At 42.0% G+C, this 20,464-nt stretch overlaps 1 protein-coding gene across 4 annotated transcripts in view; it reads right to left on the reverse strand.

The window, feature by feature from the left end:
• Positions 1-20,464, reverse strand: part of LEKR1 (leucine, glutamate and lysine rich 1) — a 55,301-nt gene that overhangs the window by 19,348 nt on the left and 15,489 nt on the right. For all 4 annotated transcript variants that reach the window (XM_035566538.2, XM_050712615.1, XM_035566540.2 and 1 more), the window contains exons 3-5: positions 17,751-17,870; positions 16,937-17,112; positions 14,002-14,187 (exon numbers count right to left, since the gene is read on the reverse strand). In XM_035566538.2, the coding sequence (XP_035422431.1) occupies positions 14,002-14,187; positions 16,937-17,112; positions 17,751-17,870 (482 nt within the window). The remainder of the gene's footprint in view (positions 1-14,001; positions 14,188-16,936; positions 17,113-17,750; positions 17,871-20,464) is intronic.

Consider the following 20,464-nt stretch of genomic DNA (forward strand, 5'->3'; position numbering starts at 1 on the left):
TTCCGCGGAGCTGCTCTGAACACTGCCCCAAGTATGACAGTACGGGTGCAGGGCCATGACAAATGGTGAGGACAGCATAACTGCTTGTCAGCAACACTGGGAACCAATGGTTTATAATCTCGCAATGCCCTCTCACTGTTCCGGTTTTCTGCCTGGCAGGCCAACCATATTTTCCCTCAGTTCCCAGCCACTGAGCATCCAGGCTTGCTGTTGAACAGCACCCCTAGAGATAAACCACCACCAACGCACTGCTATTCAGAAACTGTGTTTGTGTGACAGTGTTCTTGCCAAAACTTCCTCTCAGCTGTTTTAAAAATGTCTATGACGAAACCCCCATTGTAATCAGCCATGCAAGTCATGCAGTCACTGAGTTATAACCCAAGTTCTGCTGTCTGCACCAAGAACTGCACAACAGGCCCCGGGCCAGGCTGCGACATGTCGGCTCTCCGCTGGCACCGTGGCCTTCTGCAAGGACGGAAAGTCATGGCCAAGTACATGAAGGACAGATTAGACCACCTGCAGTTACTTTCATTTACTTTATTTTCTTCAACTGGGCATTCTGTTGTAATGTATTGTTCTGTACACTTCTCCAAAGCTACATAATTCAACTTTAATTTCCTGTCATTCATCCTGACGTTGGCTTAAGAAGCAAATGGCTCTGGATGCCTACAGAAAAAGGGGAAACTTTGGCTTCAAACACCAAGCAGATGTTAGACAGAACATGTGGGAATGATCTAAAATTCACAACAACAAACTCTGCTGCAATGTGACTGCTTTATTAAAACAGATTAAGTAAAGATCGAATTATTGTAAATCAACAACACAAAAAGGAGAGAGCCCTTTGCCTTTCTTTGCATGGGGATGGCTGCTACAGAGCAGCTTTTCATAAACATCTGATTTCGATGATTATTTTTTTTTAATTCTGTGATTATAGAAGATTTCGAGCAATTATAAACAACTGTTTTTTGTGTGTGTTTTCCCCCCCCTCTTCCTAGATGTGAGAGTATGAACACAAGTTGAGAAAAAAGGAAAAGGATAATGCTTATTTTGGTTCTGGTACTTTGGGTGGTCTTTCAGCTCTGTTTCTTCTTGTACTCAATTTGTTTAGAGAAGTTTTCATAATGACTGAGCATTGGGCAGGAGTTTCTCATGAGGGAATAGATGGATTCAATTATACAGCTGGTTTCTGCAAGTCTTCTCTAGAGAGAGTTCCCACCAAAGTCAACAGGAGCTGTTAGTAGAAAGTCTGAGGGACCAGACCCACACCCACAGGGACTACGTAACACAGTCTTCTACCAAGTTTGAAGGACACAGGAAAACTGAGGAAACTAGTAAGTGGAATAGTAACACAAATGGAAACTTCAGCTGAAAACTTACTGAATAAAGAAAACACTATATTCAAATACTTCTGTAAAAGCATTCTCCAGCAATGAAAATAAAGCTTATTGTAAAACACAGAACAAAAAGCATTCCTGCTTTGTAATATTGATACTCGTTTTAAAGTTTTAAGTAGCATCACATTTTGAAGAATCTTCAGTCCAAATACATCTCAGTATTGTTTGTGTTTATCATTATCTATCTTTGTGATTCACATTACATCTTACCATAGATACAAATCTTAGTTCCAGAGTAATTTTTCATAACATCGAAAGCAGTTTGGTGTTCTGAATTCTTAGGTGTATACTAGCCACCTTCCAGACACCGACCAGCATACTCCAGGAAGCAAAGAAAAGACAGCTTTTACTGGCTAGTAGGTGAAACCTTAGAAAATAGTTTGATAGTTCTTACTGTCATTAGTCCCTACTTTTAAAGAACAGGTAGCATTTGTTCTGTTCCATTTTTATTTTTATTTTTAAACTAGTCATTACAGGAGGGGAAAAAAGACTCGGAAATTCAGTATAGCAACTCTTTTGACCAAGATAAAACTTCACTATTTATCAGAGAAGAACTAACCTTTTAACAAAACTTTACTCTTTTTAATGAACATTTCTTTCAAAAATGTAACAATTAGAGAATTTCTTTGTGACTAGATGCCTATTTCATGAAATAACAGAGCAAGGGAGGTTCTTTGAGGTCCATCCTTGAGGCCAGCTGTGGCTCTTGAACCTTTTCGTTCTCTGACAGCAGAGGTTTTCAGTCAACAATAACCTTTCAGGCAGCACATGCAGCCAGCCCTGCCTTCAAACAGGTACAAAAGGTGGATGAGAGGACAGGGTGCCTCACCTCCACCTCTGTATCTTAGCAGTATCATATTCTCCATGAGGGGACGCTCTGCTGTGATACAGACAGAGACCGAGGAGGCACAGCATGGAAGATGCACAAAGAAAAGGCATCTTGAAGAACCACAGCTGGTCGCTGTTTCCTCCTGTTTGGGCAGATTCTAAGATATACAGTCCACAGTTGAGAACAGAGAGCATGAAGTCTGCCTGGAAATGGGTTTAAGAAATTTAGCCACCCAGTTTGAGTCCTTTCCAGATGCCCAGCCAATGGCACGGTGTTCAGTGAAGGTTCCAGTTTCTGGTTCACAAATAGCAACAACTAGTAAAGTCTTCAGAGGAAAAAAAAAATGGAAAGGAAGAAAGAAAGAAAGAAACAACAAGACAACCACCCATTGTGAACTACACCCACGTTGGGTAAGCAGCCACTCTGGAAGCCATCAATTTTCCGGCTAATTTGTAACAGATTCACAATGATATCAGTTCAGAAGCATGCATGATGAAGCTATGTAATTTTCTACTTTTCCTGCAAATCCTACTAAAAAAAAAATCCAAGATACTTTCTGAAAACTTTGGTTTCATCTAAATAAAAGCACAGTGTCCTCTGCACACGTAAGAAAAGGAAGACTACCTGCCAGTAATTCAGAGTTTCTGGAGAGGCCCCCAGGCACTGCACAGTCCCATTGCCGTAGACACGCAGACCCCAGGGACGGCTGGAGCCCCTTCTGCCATAGCAGCACCAGCTCAGCTCAGGGGCTGGCGGGCAGAAACTCACAGCTCAGCTCTACCTCAGTGCTGGTCACGGTATGAATGTACCCCATACCACCTAGTCTCTGGTCTAAAATGACTGTGCCTACCTAAGAATAAATGCATGCCTACAAAGTTTTTCTGCTCCCAGTTTCAGAAATACAGCCCCTTTCCCACTGCCCGTCTGGGAACAGACAATTTGTACCAAAACAAGTGCAACTGCCATTTTTCACCACATCACTGCACTACGGTACATAAAAACAGCACAGGGAAAAAGTAGTTTTGTTTTCCCTTCATCTAAGCTTGCTTTGGGGAAAAAACTGGCAGATATTTTGGTTTAAAGACAACAAGCTCTGACTCATTATACTGGTCACCGATGAGAAAGACCTGCTGGGGCAGCCCCCTTCACGCTCCCTGAGAAGCGGAAAGGCTGTGTAGGCTGCACATGTTGCCCTCGAGTCCTGCTGACCAGAAATACCCACACACGTACCAGCAGCGAGGTGCAGGTATCGCAGATTGAAGTATTTTTGTTTTTACCAAGCTTCATGATGTTCTCAGTGTGACTCAGCCAGGCTCAGCCTGGGAGGGACCTCTGGAGGCTGCTGGTGCAGCCTGCTGCTGACAAAACCAGCAGAGATGGCCTGCGGGTTTATCCAGCCAAGTCTTGCAGAGCTCTGGGGATGGAGGCTCCCCCAGCCCCCCGGCAGCCTCTGCCCGTGCTGTGCTGTGCTGGGCCGACAAGGCTGCTCCTGATGTCCAGCCTGAAGCCCCAGGCTGCAGCCGATGTCCCTTGCCTTACTGTACGCCCCTTTCTACTCTCCTACCTCCCCTTTGGGCACTTACAGATGGCTGCTGGGACAAGCCCAGCTCTCACCACGATACCACGATATGGTTTCCGTTGTCCAATTAATCTCATTTTAGGAATAATCTGTTTCAGAGACTTGGCCCAAATCCTCTTGAACACAAGTACTCCGTGAGCCACCCCCTGGGCTGTCTGAGACCAAGATAATATTTGTTGTGCTGGGGACTGACTGAAACCTCCCCGAGGGTGCTGGCTGTGAGAAACGTCCCTCATCGGGAGCAGAGAGCAGCAGTCAGCTCTCAGGCACAGACTGGATCGGGTGGAACAGGAGCTCAAACGCAGGGTCAGGAAACACTGGGCAGTTGAGCCGGGAAGGCAGGAGCTGGCAATGGAGAAAGTGGTTGAGACTGGCCCGTGGCTGGAGCCCAGCTCCTGCCGCTGAATTCCTCCGGTGTTCTGGGGAAGGGAGGCGGCAGATTTTCTTCAGCAACAAACAGAATCACACCGAACTACTTGAATTGATCACCAGTTCTGCTCTCTGTAGCAACCTACTACGCCCCGAATATTGGCCGATCACTTGTGTCAAAAAGGGTAAAATACTTAATTTTTCTTAGAATATTAATGGTAGAGCAAATCAGGATGTACACTTCACAGATATTTTAAGTACATTTATTTAATGCACACAGTAGAGAAGCTGTGAGATAAATATAAAATACATGCATGAAAAATTACCGTCAGACTAATTCGCCCCGCTTTATATTTTTTAAGGAAACTAGAGAAGAGAACTAACTACTCAAAGTCCTTGCCTGCACAGAACAGAACTATTTGCTTTTATTTATAGTATTTCATGTACTATGTTCTCTAAAAAAATTATTTTTTTGTATGGACAATAAAGTACTTTGCCTTACAGATTGACAAGCACAAACCTGTCTGGAAAGAGCGAAGGGACGGGCTCCAGCCCTATAGATTGACATCCCTTCTGGGGGCCAGTGCCACCAGGAAGGCTCTAAATGACTAAAAGCTGCCAGGAACCGGGAGGATGTGCCAGAAGAGGAGTGCCTGGTTCTTATCTGCCTACGCATATGTTACTGACCACTGCCAGGAGCGGGCTTTCTGGACCTCTGATCTGAACTAGCACATCAGCTCTTTCATGTTTGCATATAAAACAAGCGTAAAGAAAGCAAGAGAAGGGACCAGATTCTCATTTTTTCAATGTACAAATATAGCATCCCTCAGTGCCCTGCAAAGAATAAACCACAAATGCGGTGGCAGTCTCTTCCAAGACCTTCTGATGTGCTTATTTCCAGAGACAATGCTATCGCAACACGCCCTGCTCCCTCTCCGTCCCGCTCCACAGGACACATTAACCAGTGTCACATCAGACACGCTTCTGGAGTCAGACGCTGCCTAGATGGTATTTGCTGAACGTCTCAAAAGATTTGGCCCTTAACCCCGAGTTTCTGCATACATTCCTGCCCTTTCAAACCCGAAGTAATTGGGTGCAAGTCAGAATTGTTCCCACAGACCTTCTCCTATGTCTCAAAATTGAGTCTAAACACTGAGTTACTTACCTATTGGCTAGGAGAACTGAAGGTAAGAAGAGTTCTGACACTAATTCCTTGGAGACAAATATTTTTGTCAGTGCTTAGGCCAAGCAGATGGAACAAAATATGATCAATAGATTTCCTTCAATGAGGATTCCCGCTTTTCCTGAAGCAGGAGTGAAGAGCGGCCCTTCTTCCGCAAGGAAATCACGCTCCAACACAGCACTATCCAGGCACCTCTCTGGAGAGAAGAGGACGCTGTTCCTTCCATCACAGTCATGTATTTCCTCTTCCATTTCAAAAGGCTGCTGAAAAGCACTAATGAGCCATTGCTTGGTCTAACCAGTTTGTCACAGCCTGTTCAAACACCAAACTGCATTCCCCAGCTCCGGCCCTTCAAATTCTTAGTATCGCAGCTGGAATCGACAGAAAAATATTTCAACAGTACTTGTGGCATGAATAGGGGATACTTGAACTGCAGCCTACCTAAAACTACAGGAAACTATTCTCTCTTTGGATTTTCAAAGCAGTCTTTAAAGTGCTGTTAGAGACACTTCATGTACATGAAAATACCGCTCCTCCTTTCCATGAAGAGTGTTAACATTCCCCACTTAAACTTCCCAGCTACTCCTACAGCTGCCTGCATTTTTCTATCATCTCTCATTAGTCTATTATGTCAGCAGACCACTGCTAAGTTTATATTTAGTAACTTAAATAGACTATCAAGCAGTAGCATCAAAAGCCTTAAAAGACAGATTTCATGTGCATAGCCAGCAATTTAAATCCATACAGAGGTAAATCTGCAACTATAAATAGGTTATGCAATGACTTTGTGAAGAAAAAATATTCTATATCTATGATTAAGTGAAGGAAAGGATTAGGCTAGCAATAAAAATGACAGCAGGGATATTAACTCCTATCTTTTAGGAGCATGTGCTATTGCAGCTCCTCCACTGCTCCCAAGCCCAGGAATATAGACAATGACACTATCACAAGGCATTATCGTTTTTTTTTTTTTTTTTTTCAGTCTATTTGATTAGACAATTATTCACCAGACTTTGCCCTTAGCTGAGAATTCTTCAGGACCTGTCATCTCTAGCTAACCAGATGATGCATCATGACTCTGAAAAGTGGTATGAGATCAGCAATCGAATCACCTCTTCAGCAAAATATAACTCATGAAGGTAATTTTCATAAAGTCACGAGAAGCAGGAGAACCAAGAAACAATAGTAGAAACTACGGTTTAGTTTCAGCTCTTGCAAATGACTGCTATCATACGAAACATGCAATAATTTACAATTCACCAAAAATATACAAAACAAGAATCCTCATAATGTTGGTTGTAGAAATGAAAATCCTTTCAAAACACATAATATATCCAGGTGGTTTTGTGTGTTTTTTTTTTGTTTGTTTGTTTGTTTGTAGCACAGAACTACTTCAGTACTGAACCAAAAAGGGATATTAGCTTTAATAGTTTGTGGGAAAAAAAAAGAAAAAGAGAAAAAGAAAACCAAAAGCCATGGGCCCTCTATATCAGACTGATTTCATACACACTGACTACATGGTGTAAACCTACTAACTGGAATTGATTTTCACTAAGATCAAGTGAGACAATAAAAATGTGTTGTTTGTTCCTACTAGTTTATTTTAATACAATGGTAAGATATATTTGAATTTTGTTTCGTGAATAAAATCATGCTTTCTATTTCAAGAAGAAAGAGAAATAGATTTTTATCATCACCGAGTCATCCAGCTTTATTACCCCTATTCAGTAATGTGCTCTATGTAGACAGACCACTTCAGCTGTATATGGATTTGTGGTTTACTGATCAATTCGGAAAGCAAGGAAAAAAAATGCCTGAGCTAGCAGTCTTTTTGCCTTGAAAACTCCTGGATATCCACATTTTATTGCTTATTAATAACTGGTTTATTAAGTAACTGATATATTTTGTTACTAATAACAATTAAAAAGAATGCCTCACTTAACACATTGACTTGCTTAGCTGGGATTTTAGCTCATTAATACTTTGCAGTATGAATATTCTGTATGAATTCCACATATGACATTGTATTTATGTTTTCTCCAGAAAACGTCTGCTATTTCAAGTTTGTATCATACACAGTTTGAAAACGAAACCTGACATAGGCAAAATAAGTAAATAGTGAGTCAAACAGCACAGCAATACGAGCAGCGGTCACAGTGACCCTTTTGCTCAAGTGTTATGCTGCTGAGATGCTGGAGAATCCGAAGTCGCACTAACCGCTGAGATAACTTTAAAGTGAACCCACTACGTGTCCTTCCTTTGTTAGCCCCTCTTCTCTGAAAGCACACTCAGAAAGCGAGTGAGCAGGAGAGATCACGCGACAGTGCACTTTCCAGGCTTCTTGAGAGAAGAAGTACCTCTGTACAGCACTAAGTTTTCAAGGTTCCTTATTTACACAAACAAGCAGCTTCTAAAATATTCTTTTGAAGTAGGCAAGAAGAAAAAAAAAAACAAAACAGTTGCTTTATTTTTATCACAAAAATTTGGGTGGCAGCTCTTAGTTATGTCTCCTATCAATGTTAACTGTGGAAAAGTTTTAATGAAGATGTAAACATGGATAAAACTTTTTCAAAATATTCTAACATTTCAGGCTTTTTCTTTCAAGGGTTATGTCTTTACTTTCACTGGTATTACACCGAAGTGAGAAATGATAACTTACTTCAATAAATCCCAGTCTGTCTCTCATCAAAACCAGAAATCTCTAGCAGCCTATACTAAGCGTTGACTTCCACGAGCAGTGTAACTGGTGAGAGATTAATCATAAATGTCCTCTCCACATTAACTTGGAGAAGGGGTCTGGATGAAAGGAATCATTTTCTTTTTTGTGGGGAGGAGCTCAGGGAAAGTTAACGGTAAGTTTACATTCTGCCCCGAGACGCAATACCCACCGCCTGGGCGGCTGATTAAGATGTCTTTACTCTGCAATTTCCTACAGAGGTCAACAACTTATTTGAAGATTTCCAAATCTTGTTAATAAAGCTTGGAAGAAAATTCAGTGAGCATTCCTTATTGCCGGAGGCGCCCAGAGGCAGGATGGAAGATATAAAGGCCAAAGGAGGCATGCTCACAAGCTCCACTACACGGTACCGATTACAGTCGCTGCCAGGCAGCCATCAGACGGGGATTCAACTCCATCATTAAAGAAACCACAATGTACAACTCCTTAAATGACAAATATGGAGTATGAAACTCAAAAACATAGAAACGAAATCCACCGGCAGTGCTGATACAGGTATAAATCTACGGGATGTATGGGGACAGAATAAAAATTTTCATCAGAAGCAGGCAAAGGGGGCATTTTCCATCAGCTTTTCACTTGGTAGAACGTGATCAGCTCCCGGTGATGGGCTGCAGGTGGAAGGGAGTGGTGTGTCCGGACGGTGAAGCCCGGGCAGGGACAGGGGCTGGCTTGCAGCCCCGCTGCTGTCGGTGTCTTGGATCTGCTCCAGTGAAACTCCAGCCACCAGCGAAAGCCTGCTCTGTGTGTTCCCCTCCCTGCTGCCCTCCCTCGCGCGACTCACTGGCAATAGAGGAACGGAAACTAAAATCTGAAGTCTCTGTGAAGTGCGTGGGGGCTGTTACTCAGCTGAGGATACACGATGCAACAGAACATGTCAGCCGTCAGGTTCAGCTGGAACTAGGCCAGCGGGAAAAAGGAAAAGCTCTTTCACTTTTCCTCCTGTACCTGCTGTGTTAAACCACTCAGCATCTGGTAGCTGTTTCCTCCCTGCACAACACGAAGCCTGGGGAAGAGGCATTTCAGCTGCTTGACATGTCCTGCTGAGAGCACCCTCCTCCCAGGCACCACGCAGCACGGCTATCCTACTCAGAGCAACTTACTTCTTTTAGGACACGGCTCCAGTTTCCTTCTGTGAACTGCATTCCCTGCAGTGACCACAGATCCAGGGATGACTCAGAAGGAGAGCAGGGCAGTAGACTGCAGGTCTCAAGTCAAAAGGGAAATGGCTCTGACCATGCTGCCTCACTGAGCAACCCAAGCGTACAGTCTAGGACGCATGCAAGATACACAGAAACCCTGCATTACTGACTGTGGTAAGTGCTGGAATTGAACAAAAAATTAATACCAGATGGCTTTTTCATGCTTGATAACTACACATTACCAAACAGTCGCTCAGGACATAGCAGCATACTGTTTTCTTGCTGCGAGATCAAAGAATCCAGCTACTCAAGACCTGCATCCCACTGCTCAGCATGCGCTCCCTGGCTTACTGACAGGACAGTTCCCTGGCCTCCCCACCACAACGCCCTAACCTCTTCACTCCTGCTCCTCGCTGGTCTCCACCACATCCCTCCTTGCTTTCTGTCCCACTGCCCAGCACCACGGTGACATGTAACGCATGGGAAAGCATTGCTCAGCCCGGTGTTCTGGGGCCAGAACACCAGAGTTTGGCCACCACAGTAACAAATAGATATTTAATGCTTTCAGAGGCTTAGACATCAGTTCAACATGGCCCTCTGCATCAAGAATACTGTCAACCCCACCAACTCAAAGTCCTTCCTCAAGGAACAGAAGGTCCAAGGGTTTTTCAACGAAGTTTTTGCATAGTAAGATTGAAACATAAAATCCAATGACATTTCCACCCATCTTACCCTTGTTGAAGCTATGCCCATTTTGTGTAACTACCATTCAAAAATTAATGATTAGTTAAGTTTGGTAATATTCTAAGCAACTGAAAACAATGATGTTTTATTAGCAATTGTTGAGCAATCTTGGTAGACTTATACAACAATACTTAAAAAAAAAAAAAAGAAAGAAAGAAAGAAAAAAGATCCACAGAGTACAATGGGGCCTCTAGAACAGAAACTTCTTTGTAAGCTTAAGGATCTTTTTTTTTCAGCACAAGTAGAGGTGCCCTGTGTGAGCTAGTCTGAACCTGCTCATGATGTGGCATACGTATACTACAGTTAACGTACTATGTTATGCATATTAAAGACAAAAAACTAGAACATAACTATAACTGCTTGGTGTGATGTTATGGTGCAGTGTACTAACTTAAGGAACTAACTTCAGATTTTCAAGAGTATGGGTCATAAAGCCATGCAAGTATCACAAAAATATATTACACACTGGTCAGCCTAAAAGAAGTTGACTGTGAACCACTTTCTCTCATTTTCTAACACAAGAATAAGGCAATTCTCCATGGAGTTAAAATGTGGGGAAAGCTAAGCAAGAAAATGTATTTTTCCAGTGCATGTAAACAAACTATGGAACTCTTTATTTACAGGAACCTGTGAAGTTCACAGCTTTACAAAACTGAAAGGGGAACTCTAATGATAACCCTGTGTAATTTTCATACCAGAGTAAATGTGACGATACATCTTATGTAAAGATATTAAGCCACATATTTCAAAGCTTAACAGATTGTCTTATTAGATTCAATGACCTCCTAGATCAGGATGAGACACGTAAGGATGACAGATTATTTCATAACTGCTGTTGTAGAGCTCCTGTACCTTCCTTCGAACCACGCCATTTTCAGTGGTGAGGACAGGATACTGAATTAAACGGGCTTTAGACTTCCTCCACCAGCAGCGAGTGCTGACACTCCAGCTCCCAAGAATGCATGTGAACTGCCGCTGAAATCACCAAGCTCCCACATGCTCACATACAGCCACTTCACTCAGCAATGTGTGAGATTATCTGAGATATATCGAATGTGGCACCGTATATAAGGCAAAATCTTCAGCCCTGAGCAGAGTAAGCAGGAGTGTTCTCAGTGCTTACTCTGAGGAAGGAACTACAACGGGCTGCACAGCTCCGGTGGCAATTTAACTTGTGCCGCCCACGAGTTTCTTATTTCGTACAGAGAATTAAAAGGCATTTTAACACAAATGGAATGTCAAAGTGCACTTGAGAAGGAGCTATTTCTGCACTGAGATTATTTCATTTCAACTAATTTTTGCACCTGAAAAATGCATGTCAAACGTAATTATGTTTTCCTCAAGGCAGTCAGTTAGTACACCCACTCAGGTTTCTAGAGAAAGACAAGTAATAAACGGTCTGTAACTGCTTTACGAGGTACCGTTATTTGTGCTTATTTATACAAAGTTAGGGGATAAGTTATTCCTAAAAAGGAAGTGAAAATAAGTTTGCTGGTTATATTGAGCACAGAAGAAAGTCAGGTATTAGGGCAAAACAAGCCTTCTGTATCCACTGCTACTGAGAAAACACAACAATGTGACCAAAATATGACAATACTCAACCAGGTAGCAACCAGGGACCAAAGCACTGGTGCACAGATTCTGTACAGAGTACTGGGGCCAACCATCCTCAAGCTGACTTGCAAATAACTGCAATTTCTCAGCACTTCCAGTAGAACACCCAGACTGCTGTACTAATGAACTTTAGGACATTTTCCTTACATGGCACAAGACCACACTAAGGACCAAACAAACCTTCCATCTGTGCTACCCTTTTAGAAGAGAAAGAAAAGCTTAATCAACTTAACAAATCACTGCTCTAAGTCTTATTGCAGGATCTGCAACTCTTGTGCTATTTTTGAGCCAGTCACCTTGGCTATCTTTTCAGTGATACTGCCTGCTCGAGCAATTTCCAGTACAGCAAAAGCCTCCAAGCTCAATCTCTGTGGTTACTTCAGAGTATATAAGGACAGAAAAATATATTAAGAAAAAAAAAAAAAAGAATATTCTAAAGTATACAACTTCCAAGTTTTAGACTGTGGTTTTGTAATAGTCAAACCTGGCAGCTAGACATTTACACAGATTATTTTGATAAAACATAAATCTCTTAATGGAGAAGAAACACACTTGTCTCTTCTACAGAAATGAATGCATTTCAAACCTTTTTCAAAACAGTTTCAAGTAGAACATAAGGAGTCACAGGCGACCTCATGCTCTTGGGGCAAGCAACTTGATTTGGTAAACCTGTGCAATTACTTAATGCCTTCAATTCTATCTTATTAAGTGATGTTATCTTGAACTTATTTCGGGTTTTGGTTTATTTATTTTTTTAAACCTAGGCACTTATCTCAGACATATTATATTATATATATATGCATGTGTACAGATAATATCGGTTACTTTTCTTGAAAAAAACAACACAGCAATTACCATCTATGCACTCCCAGTATTTTATTTCATGCTTTCTTCAAATCTCACCTAGTGATTTTACACAGAAGCCAAAAAAAAGGTACACATTTTCTGAGATGTGTTCACTGTGTTCAAGATTCTCTCAAAAAATGAAATTGAAATAAAATTGATGCCTTTCTTCCAATCTAATTAGATCTTCAGAATGAGCTACTGTGACTAATTACTGACAATTAAACACTTTTAAGGCAGCCCTCCCCCCAGATCCTGCCTGCCAGAGTTTACTCTGAACAGAGGATTAAGAAACAGGATGTAGCTATGATCAGACAATGAGCCTACCAGAAAACGTCACGGACAAGATCTTGAGACACTGGATCACTATGTTCACTTCAGTAGCTCCCCAAGAAAAAACAGACAAAACAGCACACTGTGAACAGTCCACAGAGAAGAAGCTTCTCAGAGCCAAGTCTAACTGATTTTGTACTCATTTAAAGTCAGTTCTGTGAATAAATACCACAAAAAAGGAAGATATATAAAGTTTATTTCTTGTGTGGATGGTGCCTGGAGAAGGCTGTACAGTTACCTGCTCATATCTGCTCAGATATCTGCTCATATCTGGCATTCAAATCTGGAGCTTTCCTATCAGTATCGTTATCCAGTGACAGAAATGAAGACTGCCCTCAGCAATCTGGATTGATAACTCATTGGGTGATGAGTCCTCCACAGTCACTGCGGTCTTCCCCTCTTCAGTTTCACGTTTGATATTATCACCGCTATCGAAGGATCAGTGAAATTCCTTTATCATGACTAGCACTGAGAGCTACTGCTTTAGACTTGAAATTACATACTGTGCATAAGGCAGCGAGGTAATTGCAGTGCCAATTTGATGACTCAAAGCCATGTGTGGAACAGCACAACCTCTGTACGTTCTGAGTGTCTTAAAATGTCTCTGAGCCAGCACCACAAATACAATCCTGCTTTATAAAGACAACAGATTCAAGAGATACTAACATAAATACACAATAATCTTCTTGTAACGAGTCATTGTCTCAACAAAGCTCACAAGATGCTATAATTCCAAGTGCTACCACTTCTCTTACAGTTTTCAAGAGGACTCTTCATTCTTGAGACAAACTATCAAGGGCAAATCATTAGACAGATTCAAGTTCAATAAATCTAGGGGAAAAGAGACTGGCTTAGGCTAACGTTTATCAGTTCTGATAGATCAGTTTGGCCTTCCCAATCAAAATGAGAGCACCTCTTTTGATTTTAATCTCAGAGCCTTCTCCCTGACGTTTTACATATTGACAGGTAACAGCATAACAGTATTACCACCATCTGCATCATTTTCCTCGCTTCCTTATTTTTATTTCTTATTGAGAATTACCTTGTGTTTCCAACAAGGTAACAGACTTCAGACTGACATGCTGTCTTTCTGACCATGCAACATCCATGCTTTATCAGGGCCTGAGTTCTGCTGTTGAGTGCACTCACAGTAACAGCCAGAACTTAGACACTTCAAATATTTCTGCATTTCATTTTATTTGGAAGTTGGCTTTGAATATCAAAATTTTCTTACCTAATGTTTCCTTTTGTAGCTCACGGCACCTGCTTTGTAGCTCATTCCCTTGCTGAAGAGAAGTTTGAAGCTGTTGAGTTTTCAGCTCAACCGTGTCGGCCACCAGCGTCAGATGTTTTACCTTTTCCTGAAGGCACTCATTCTCTCTCTGGGATTTTGCTAACCTTTGATTCAATTTGGGTATTTCTGAGGAGAAAAAATCATATAGCCTCTTGTCAAATTTACCTTCTTCATTAAAAAGCAGCTCACCTGATTTATGACCTCAGGACTTCAGTAACCCTAGTTTGTGCAGGGGTCAGTGTAAGCCACTGACATAGCAACATTCCTGCTGAGAGCAGAGGGCCAAAGAAAGCGCCTTGTGCAATAAATCTTCACATGGGTAACCTGTACTTAGCCAAACAGATACTACTGACAAGCATATAAATTTTATTCTAAGCAATAATACATATTTCCTCTAAGATCATAATACCAAATTAGAATATATGTACTCCAAATGAAATAACCATAGGTGACAAATACTTGAACCCAAACTTTATCTCAAGGAGATACACGAAACATTGCTGACATACACAAACATTTGCAAACTTGTTTTTAAATTAATTTGAGAAAATATCTCAAAGGGGTTAGCTTCTGCCAAAGCTCAGTGTGAAACTTTTGGTTCAGAAGATGTTTGGGCATGTGTATTACAATTTATTTCCTCCTTTCTGTGGTTAAAGCAATCCGTTACACTAAAGGTAGGCTCTTTCACTCTAGCTTTCATCAGCTCTTCAACTTGGAAAAGCAGCAGTCCCCAGGAAGCTTCCCAGGTAGTTTTTACTGCAAGGTACATAAGTAAATCGGGGTGGGAATAGTGGATCTCCTACATTTTCATAATTTTTCCTGACCTTAGCTTAGCTTGATAAGTGCCCTTTAACATTTCCCATAGTTGCAATTCTTTCCTATGCCCTCTCCAACTACAGACCTAAATGTTCAGTTGTCCAAAGAACTTATATCACTTTTATTTATATTAGTGATGACAATTCTTGGTAGATGAACCCTAATTATATCATTAAGTCAGCTGTTACATATTTTTATATTGTCTAAGTGCAAAATTTAAATTACATTTTCATTATCTACTATCTTGTCTAACTACTTGACACTTACATGGATTTATTGTTAGACTAAATGATGTAAATTCCAAAAGATTTTAACTTCTTATACCTCCTCCTATTTGCCACTAATTAACCAAAGCTAAATAATTTACATACACAAGTCTTTTATAACTTGTTTTTTTTTTCAAACTAACTAAGGAAACTGGTCTAGGCATAAAGAGTAGCACTTTATGCGACATTTTTTCTTCTGAAAATCTGATGTAGAAAAGCTTTGAAAATCTTGTTGCAAATAACAGTAAAGTAAAAGAAAAAGATGCTTTACAATGTTATGAAACTCCTTGAACCTGAAGATGTCTGCAGAAAAGCATGTACATGCTCTCCTTATTAACTAGAAAGAACACAGAGAACACAGGAAGAGAGGAATTCGTAGGAACACACGATACTTTCTGTGCTCAGTCTAATTAGGAGATGAAGTCATGAATCAAAATGCAAGATACTGGTGCTGACATTTAACCCGATCGTTCGCACGGCAGCTGAGCGCCACAGAGCAACCTTCCCACCACGCTGGTCCCAGCAGGCAGCAGCCTGAGTGCCCCAAGCCCTCTGCAGGACCAAGGGGCTGCCCCAGGGGATAGAGTCCCCTCGCCCCTGCAGCACAGATGCCCCGCTCACTTCTTCCTTGTGTGAGAAAAGCAATTGCTGGACACGTTAAAAACTACCTCTAATCTCACAGGAGCCATTATTTAAAATGGAGCTACCTACTTTCTGAGATACTCCATGCGTGCAGGTTTCACTTAAGCTATGCATTTACAACGGGGTGCAGACAGTTTCATCAGCACAGCAATTTGGGAGATGCACATTGCCCACCGTGCCCTCACAGTCCTTCTCACAAGGACAGAAAGGGTGATGTCAGGTCACCTACTCCTTTGTTACCTTATAACCCTGATAAAACTAAGCTCCAGACCAAATGCTGGTTTATGAATTGATACAGAACACACTGAAAAACTGTAAGGACAGGAACACATATATGGAAATTGTGTCCAAAGACCATTAAAGCTGCAAAAGCCAACACATGGCCTATTTGGATGCTCTGGATGGTGCAATCTCTTAACTGAGGCAAAGCAAAAACGGTTTTCAAGGATAAATCTGAGTTCTCAAGTCCAACTGCCAGCCTGAGGGCTGGGTACGACCTTCCTGAGCAAGCCACCAGTTGTGACTTGTTCCCAGCTTCTCTTCTCCTGAAGGCTGCCCTTGTCTGAGCAGGAAGCAGGCTGTGGGCCAACTGAATTATTCTCAGCCCATGGGCTGCTCCATGCCCCTTTCAATTCCAAAGCCCCCTCGGATAAAGAGTGGTATTTGGGGATTAAATGCTGTTATTCAGGCACAGCAGGAGGCAGTCAGTAGGTGCCAGGTGCAGGTTTGCTCACCTGCGGTGGCCCCGGTACTGGAGACCACCCAACGCCTACACCAGTGGCTTGCTCAAGGGAAGAAAACTGGCAACAGGAGACACACAGCAAATTAAATATCTCTGTGCCTTTGCACTGAGATCTCTACACACAGTAAGAATTTATATTATTTATGTTCCATATCCACGCATTCACGGTATTTATATTACTTCAATGTCAGTCTGCAGTGAGCAGCGCACACACTAATCCTGCAGGAGCCAGACTAGTTCAACGCTGTTCACACAGTGCCGTGACATCCTGTACTACTTTGCATCTGGACAAATTAAATGTTAGAATTAGAAATTATCTAATTGATTTTACCTTCAAATTTACCGTGGTACACTCAACTACCAAAAAATATTTCGCCTTGACCGAAGTTATTGCAGTATGATAATTTACCTGTCAAAGCTTCTTTGCTAACGGTTTTTATCTGGACAAAAATTTCTTCTTTCAGGGCAGCCCAGTTCTCTAGATTACTGGACACGACTTCTTTAATATTTTCTAGTTCACTTCTGATAAAGGGAAACAGTGAGACAGCCTTGTTCAGAGCTGAGCAATGGTGTTCCAATGTATTTCTGCAAGACAGAAAAGTAATACCAGATGTACATTTTTAAAAGCAAATATACGTGACAAACTATCTTAATTATTTATAAACCTGATAAAGTAAACCTGATTACTTTTCTGTTACGTGATATTTTGTAGCATATTGGGTTACAACAATTCAGTGAATGAAATATGTTGAACATTGAATTTGTAAGAAATTTCACCCTTCTAAATGTTCATTTTAAACTTATATGTAAAAATGAAATTGTACAATTACTTTTTATTGAGAAATCAGAGCAATAAGGCTTAAGTAACTATATATCCAAGCTTATGCTGAATTCTCACAGACAACCTATGTAAGAAATACTGTATCTCCACTGTGTTAAAAGTGGAACATGCTTGCTTTTAAGTGCTATTTAATGATTTTAAATTTGTGAAGAACTTAGCCTGTTGCTAACAGTATCAGCCATCAGGAGTGGCATTTTCTGGTTACCTCTGGTAACACTACAGTGCCTCACCATATCCTGGAAAAGCAAGAGACACTGGGATGGTTACAAACACTTCCCTCTCACGGTATTCCTCCTGGCCATGCCTGCAGCTCCGCTGAATCCTCTCAACTAACGGCACACCGCAGGAGCCACAACTCCAGGATTTCTGTTTGGGTTCTTACCTGAGCACTTGTGATTGCTTATAGGCAGCTTCCTTTTCTTCTTGGAAATACCGCAAATCTTCTTTCACATTTTTTAATTCATCTTGTTTGGTTTTTAGTTCCTTTGTTAGGTTTGTTATTCTACAGATTTAAATAAAACCAAGTATTACTCACGCTATTAACCAATCTCCAACTTTTGTTTCCACTGTGCATAACGTCCCTCCTATGATAATTGCCTTTTCAGATTGACGTACCAGACCTTCAAATGGAGAGAATCTAACTTAAGCCCACTGTATGAGATGCTTCAGCAACACTCTCGAAATAATACTGTGTGCTTCCATGTGCAAGCATATTATGGGTATCAGCTCACGGGCTGTTACAAATACACTAAGAATGCAGTGTTATCCACAGAGGCCACACAGAACTACTCAGTTGTTTAAACTATAGTCACATTTTTACTTGTATGTTTTTAATCTCAAAGGCATGAAAGAAGAGGTTTTATGAAAAACACAGCTAATTTTCATTCTTAAATTAAGGTATGTATATCAAAAGTAACTGTTTTTGAAGAATTACGCCATTTCCAACATATGGAGGCATCAACCCCCAGATCAGTCCTTAACGTTCATCCTCCAAAAACACACGCTGTTCTGTAAAACAGGGCCTGACGCTGCAGTGCCCAACAAGCAGGCACCTCATCCCCGCAGGGCAACTCAAGGCACCACCACCACCTGCGTGCCTTGTGCGCACCACTGCACGGACGTGCAGCAAAGGGAAACAGAGAGCTCCCCCAGGCTGCAGGGGGACATGTCAAAAGCCAACCAACAGGAAATACCAAATTTTTTGTTACCGGCACTGTATTTTTTTTCCATTCTGATTGTTCGTCTATTTCGCAGTTTCAGGCTTTTGCGAAACACGAATCCCAACTGGTCGTTTTCTTTTGTCTCGTTTCACATTCTAGTTCTCGTGTATTGCTGAATTAGCGGTGCTCAGCAAATAATCATGGAAAAATACACACAATATATTCTGTCTAAAGAGAGGCTTTTCACAAAGATGTTCTCACCAAGTGTTACTTGTTCATACTCAAGCAATCACACTGGTATCAAACTGATCTAAAATGTCCAGTCAGTAAGATCACTTTCCTGTATTTTCCTTAGGGAAGAGTTAAGCTCTGGACTAGAGCTAGGTTTCTACGTTCCCAGCGAGACTAACGATATACCAGAAAGTCTGCGTTGATTTCTCTTCACTCCCCCTCTTCCTTCCAGGAAGCAAAATAAAAATAAAATACATCAGCAGCGTTTGGGCTGAGAAAACTCTTGGCCACAAGCTGGGGTGGGAAGGCCACAGTGTGGTTGCTCCATTTGACAAACGCTGGCAGGGCGCCGGGTCGTGCCACAGCCTCGGCTCTCCTCGGGGCGCCTGCAAGCAGCATCCCTACAGCAGAGGATCGAAGGAGACGCTGTCACAGCACATTTTAAGTATTTGCCTTAAATAGACTGAAAAGTCTTCTCCTGCGTCGTCACAACAGCGTGCAACAGACTTTTAAATTACAGTGTGGGTTGTGCTTTGAGCTGTTCCATCAAATCTGACACCAAAGAAAGATCGTAAATCTGGGACTGGGAAAGGAAAGGAGCTTAGCGTTATCTGGACTCACAAATATAACGCGCACGTTAAAAATGCAAATTAATGTTTGTCCCATCGTACTTCAGTTATGTCTATGTAAATGAGATTATGACACTGCAAAAGCCAAGTATCTGTGCTAGGGGAAAGGTGAACAGAAACAGAAGGCAGGTGCTGCTGGTTAGGTACAGGAGTATTCAAGCCGAGGCACCCGGTAAGCACGAGGTGATAAAACCCCACTCTCGGCGCTGCCCAGCAGCAGCACGTCACACAGCCGTGACACCCAGCCGGGAGAGGGGCTGTGCCCCATCCTCGCCACCCTTCTCACCCGAAGAAGCGGGAACGAAACCAGCCGTCTCTCGGCGGAGCACACCGACCGGCTGGGGCTTTCCCTGCCCGTGGGACTTCCCAGCCTTCCCCTTTCCGTGCGGCACGGGACGCAGCGGGCAGAGCAGGGGCTGGGTTGTGCAGCTTCCTGCAGCCCCTGGAAACACGCAGAGATGCCTGCTACGGCCGTTCAGTTTATTCGCTAGCACCGCGTTTTTTGTAATTTTTTACATTTATTTTTAAAATCCACTTACTGGATGTTATGTGTGTCTACAAACTAACGCCATCTCTAAGTTATGGAAGACGTGTAGCTGAACAACCTTCATGTGCCTTTCTCCTTTGACTTGCTTATAGTTCTGTAAATACATATTGAAATAAAACGGGCCCACGATGCAGGAGAACTAACCCAGCATTTCTTTTCCACCATCACCTGCCTGCAGGAGAGGAGAAGGTGGGTGGCCCCTCGGGGGCACTGGGAGTTCTCCATCACTGTGCAGCTGTGCACAGCTCTGTGTGCTGGTCTGTTGCACGCACAGGGTATGACCCACCTTCGTGCCCCAGCAAACACAGCCGGCCAGTTCAAAGGAATAGATAAACTGACCTATGCATTCATCTTTGCCTCTAAAATTTACCTTTTGAACTTCTTCATTACAGCAGCGGTTCTGACCTGTGTATTTTTCAAGCACAACTATAGCAGTGTAAATAAAATTTAAAATATTGTTCTTTCGGTGACTCCTGGGTTATTCCCACAACTGCAATGAAATGAATGGAACCATACAGGAATATCAGAT

This window comes from Cygnus atratus, chromosome 9, assembly GCF_013377495.2.
Source record: "Cygnus atratus isolate AKBS03 ecotype Queensland, Australia chromosome 9, CAtr_DNAZoo_HiC_assembly, whole genome shotgun sequence".
In the NCBI taxonomy this organism is placed as follows: domain Eukaryota; kingdom Metazoa; phylum Chordata; class Aves; order Anseriformes; family Anatidae; genus Cygnus; species Cygnus atratus.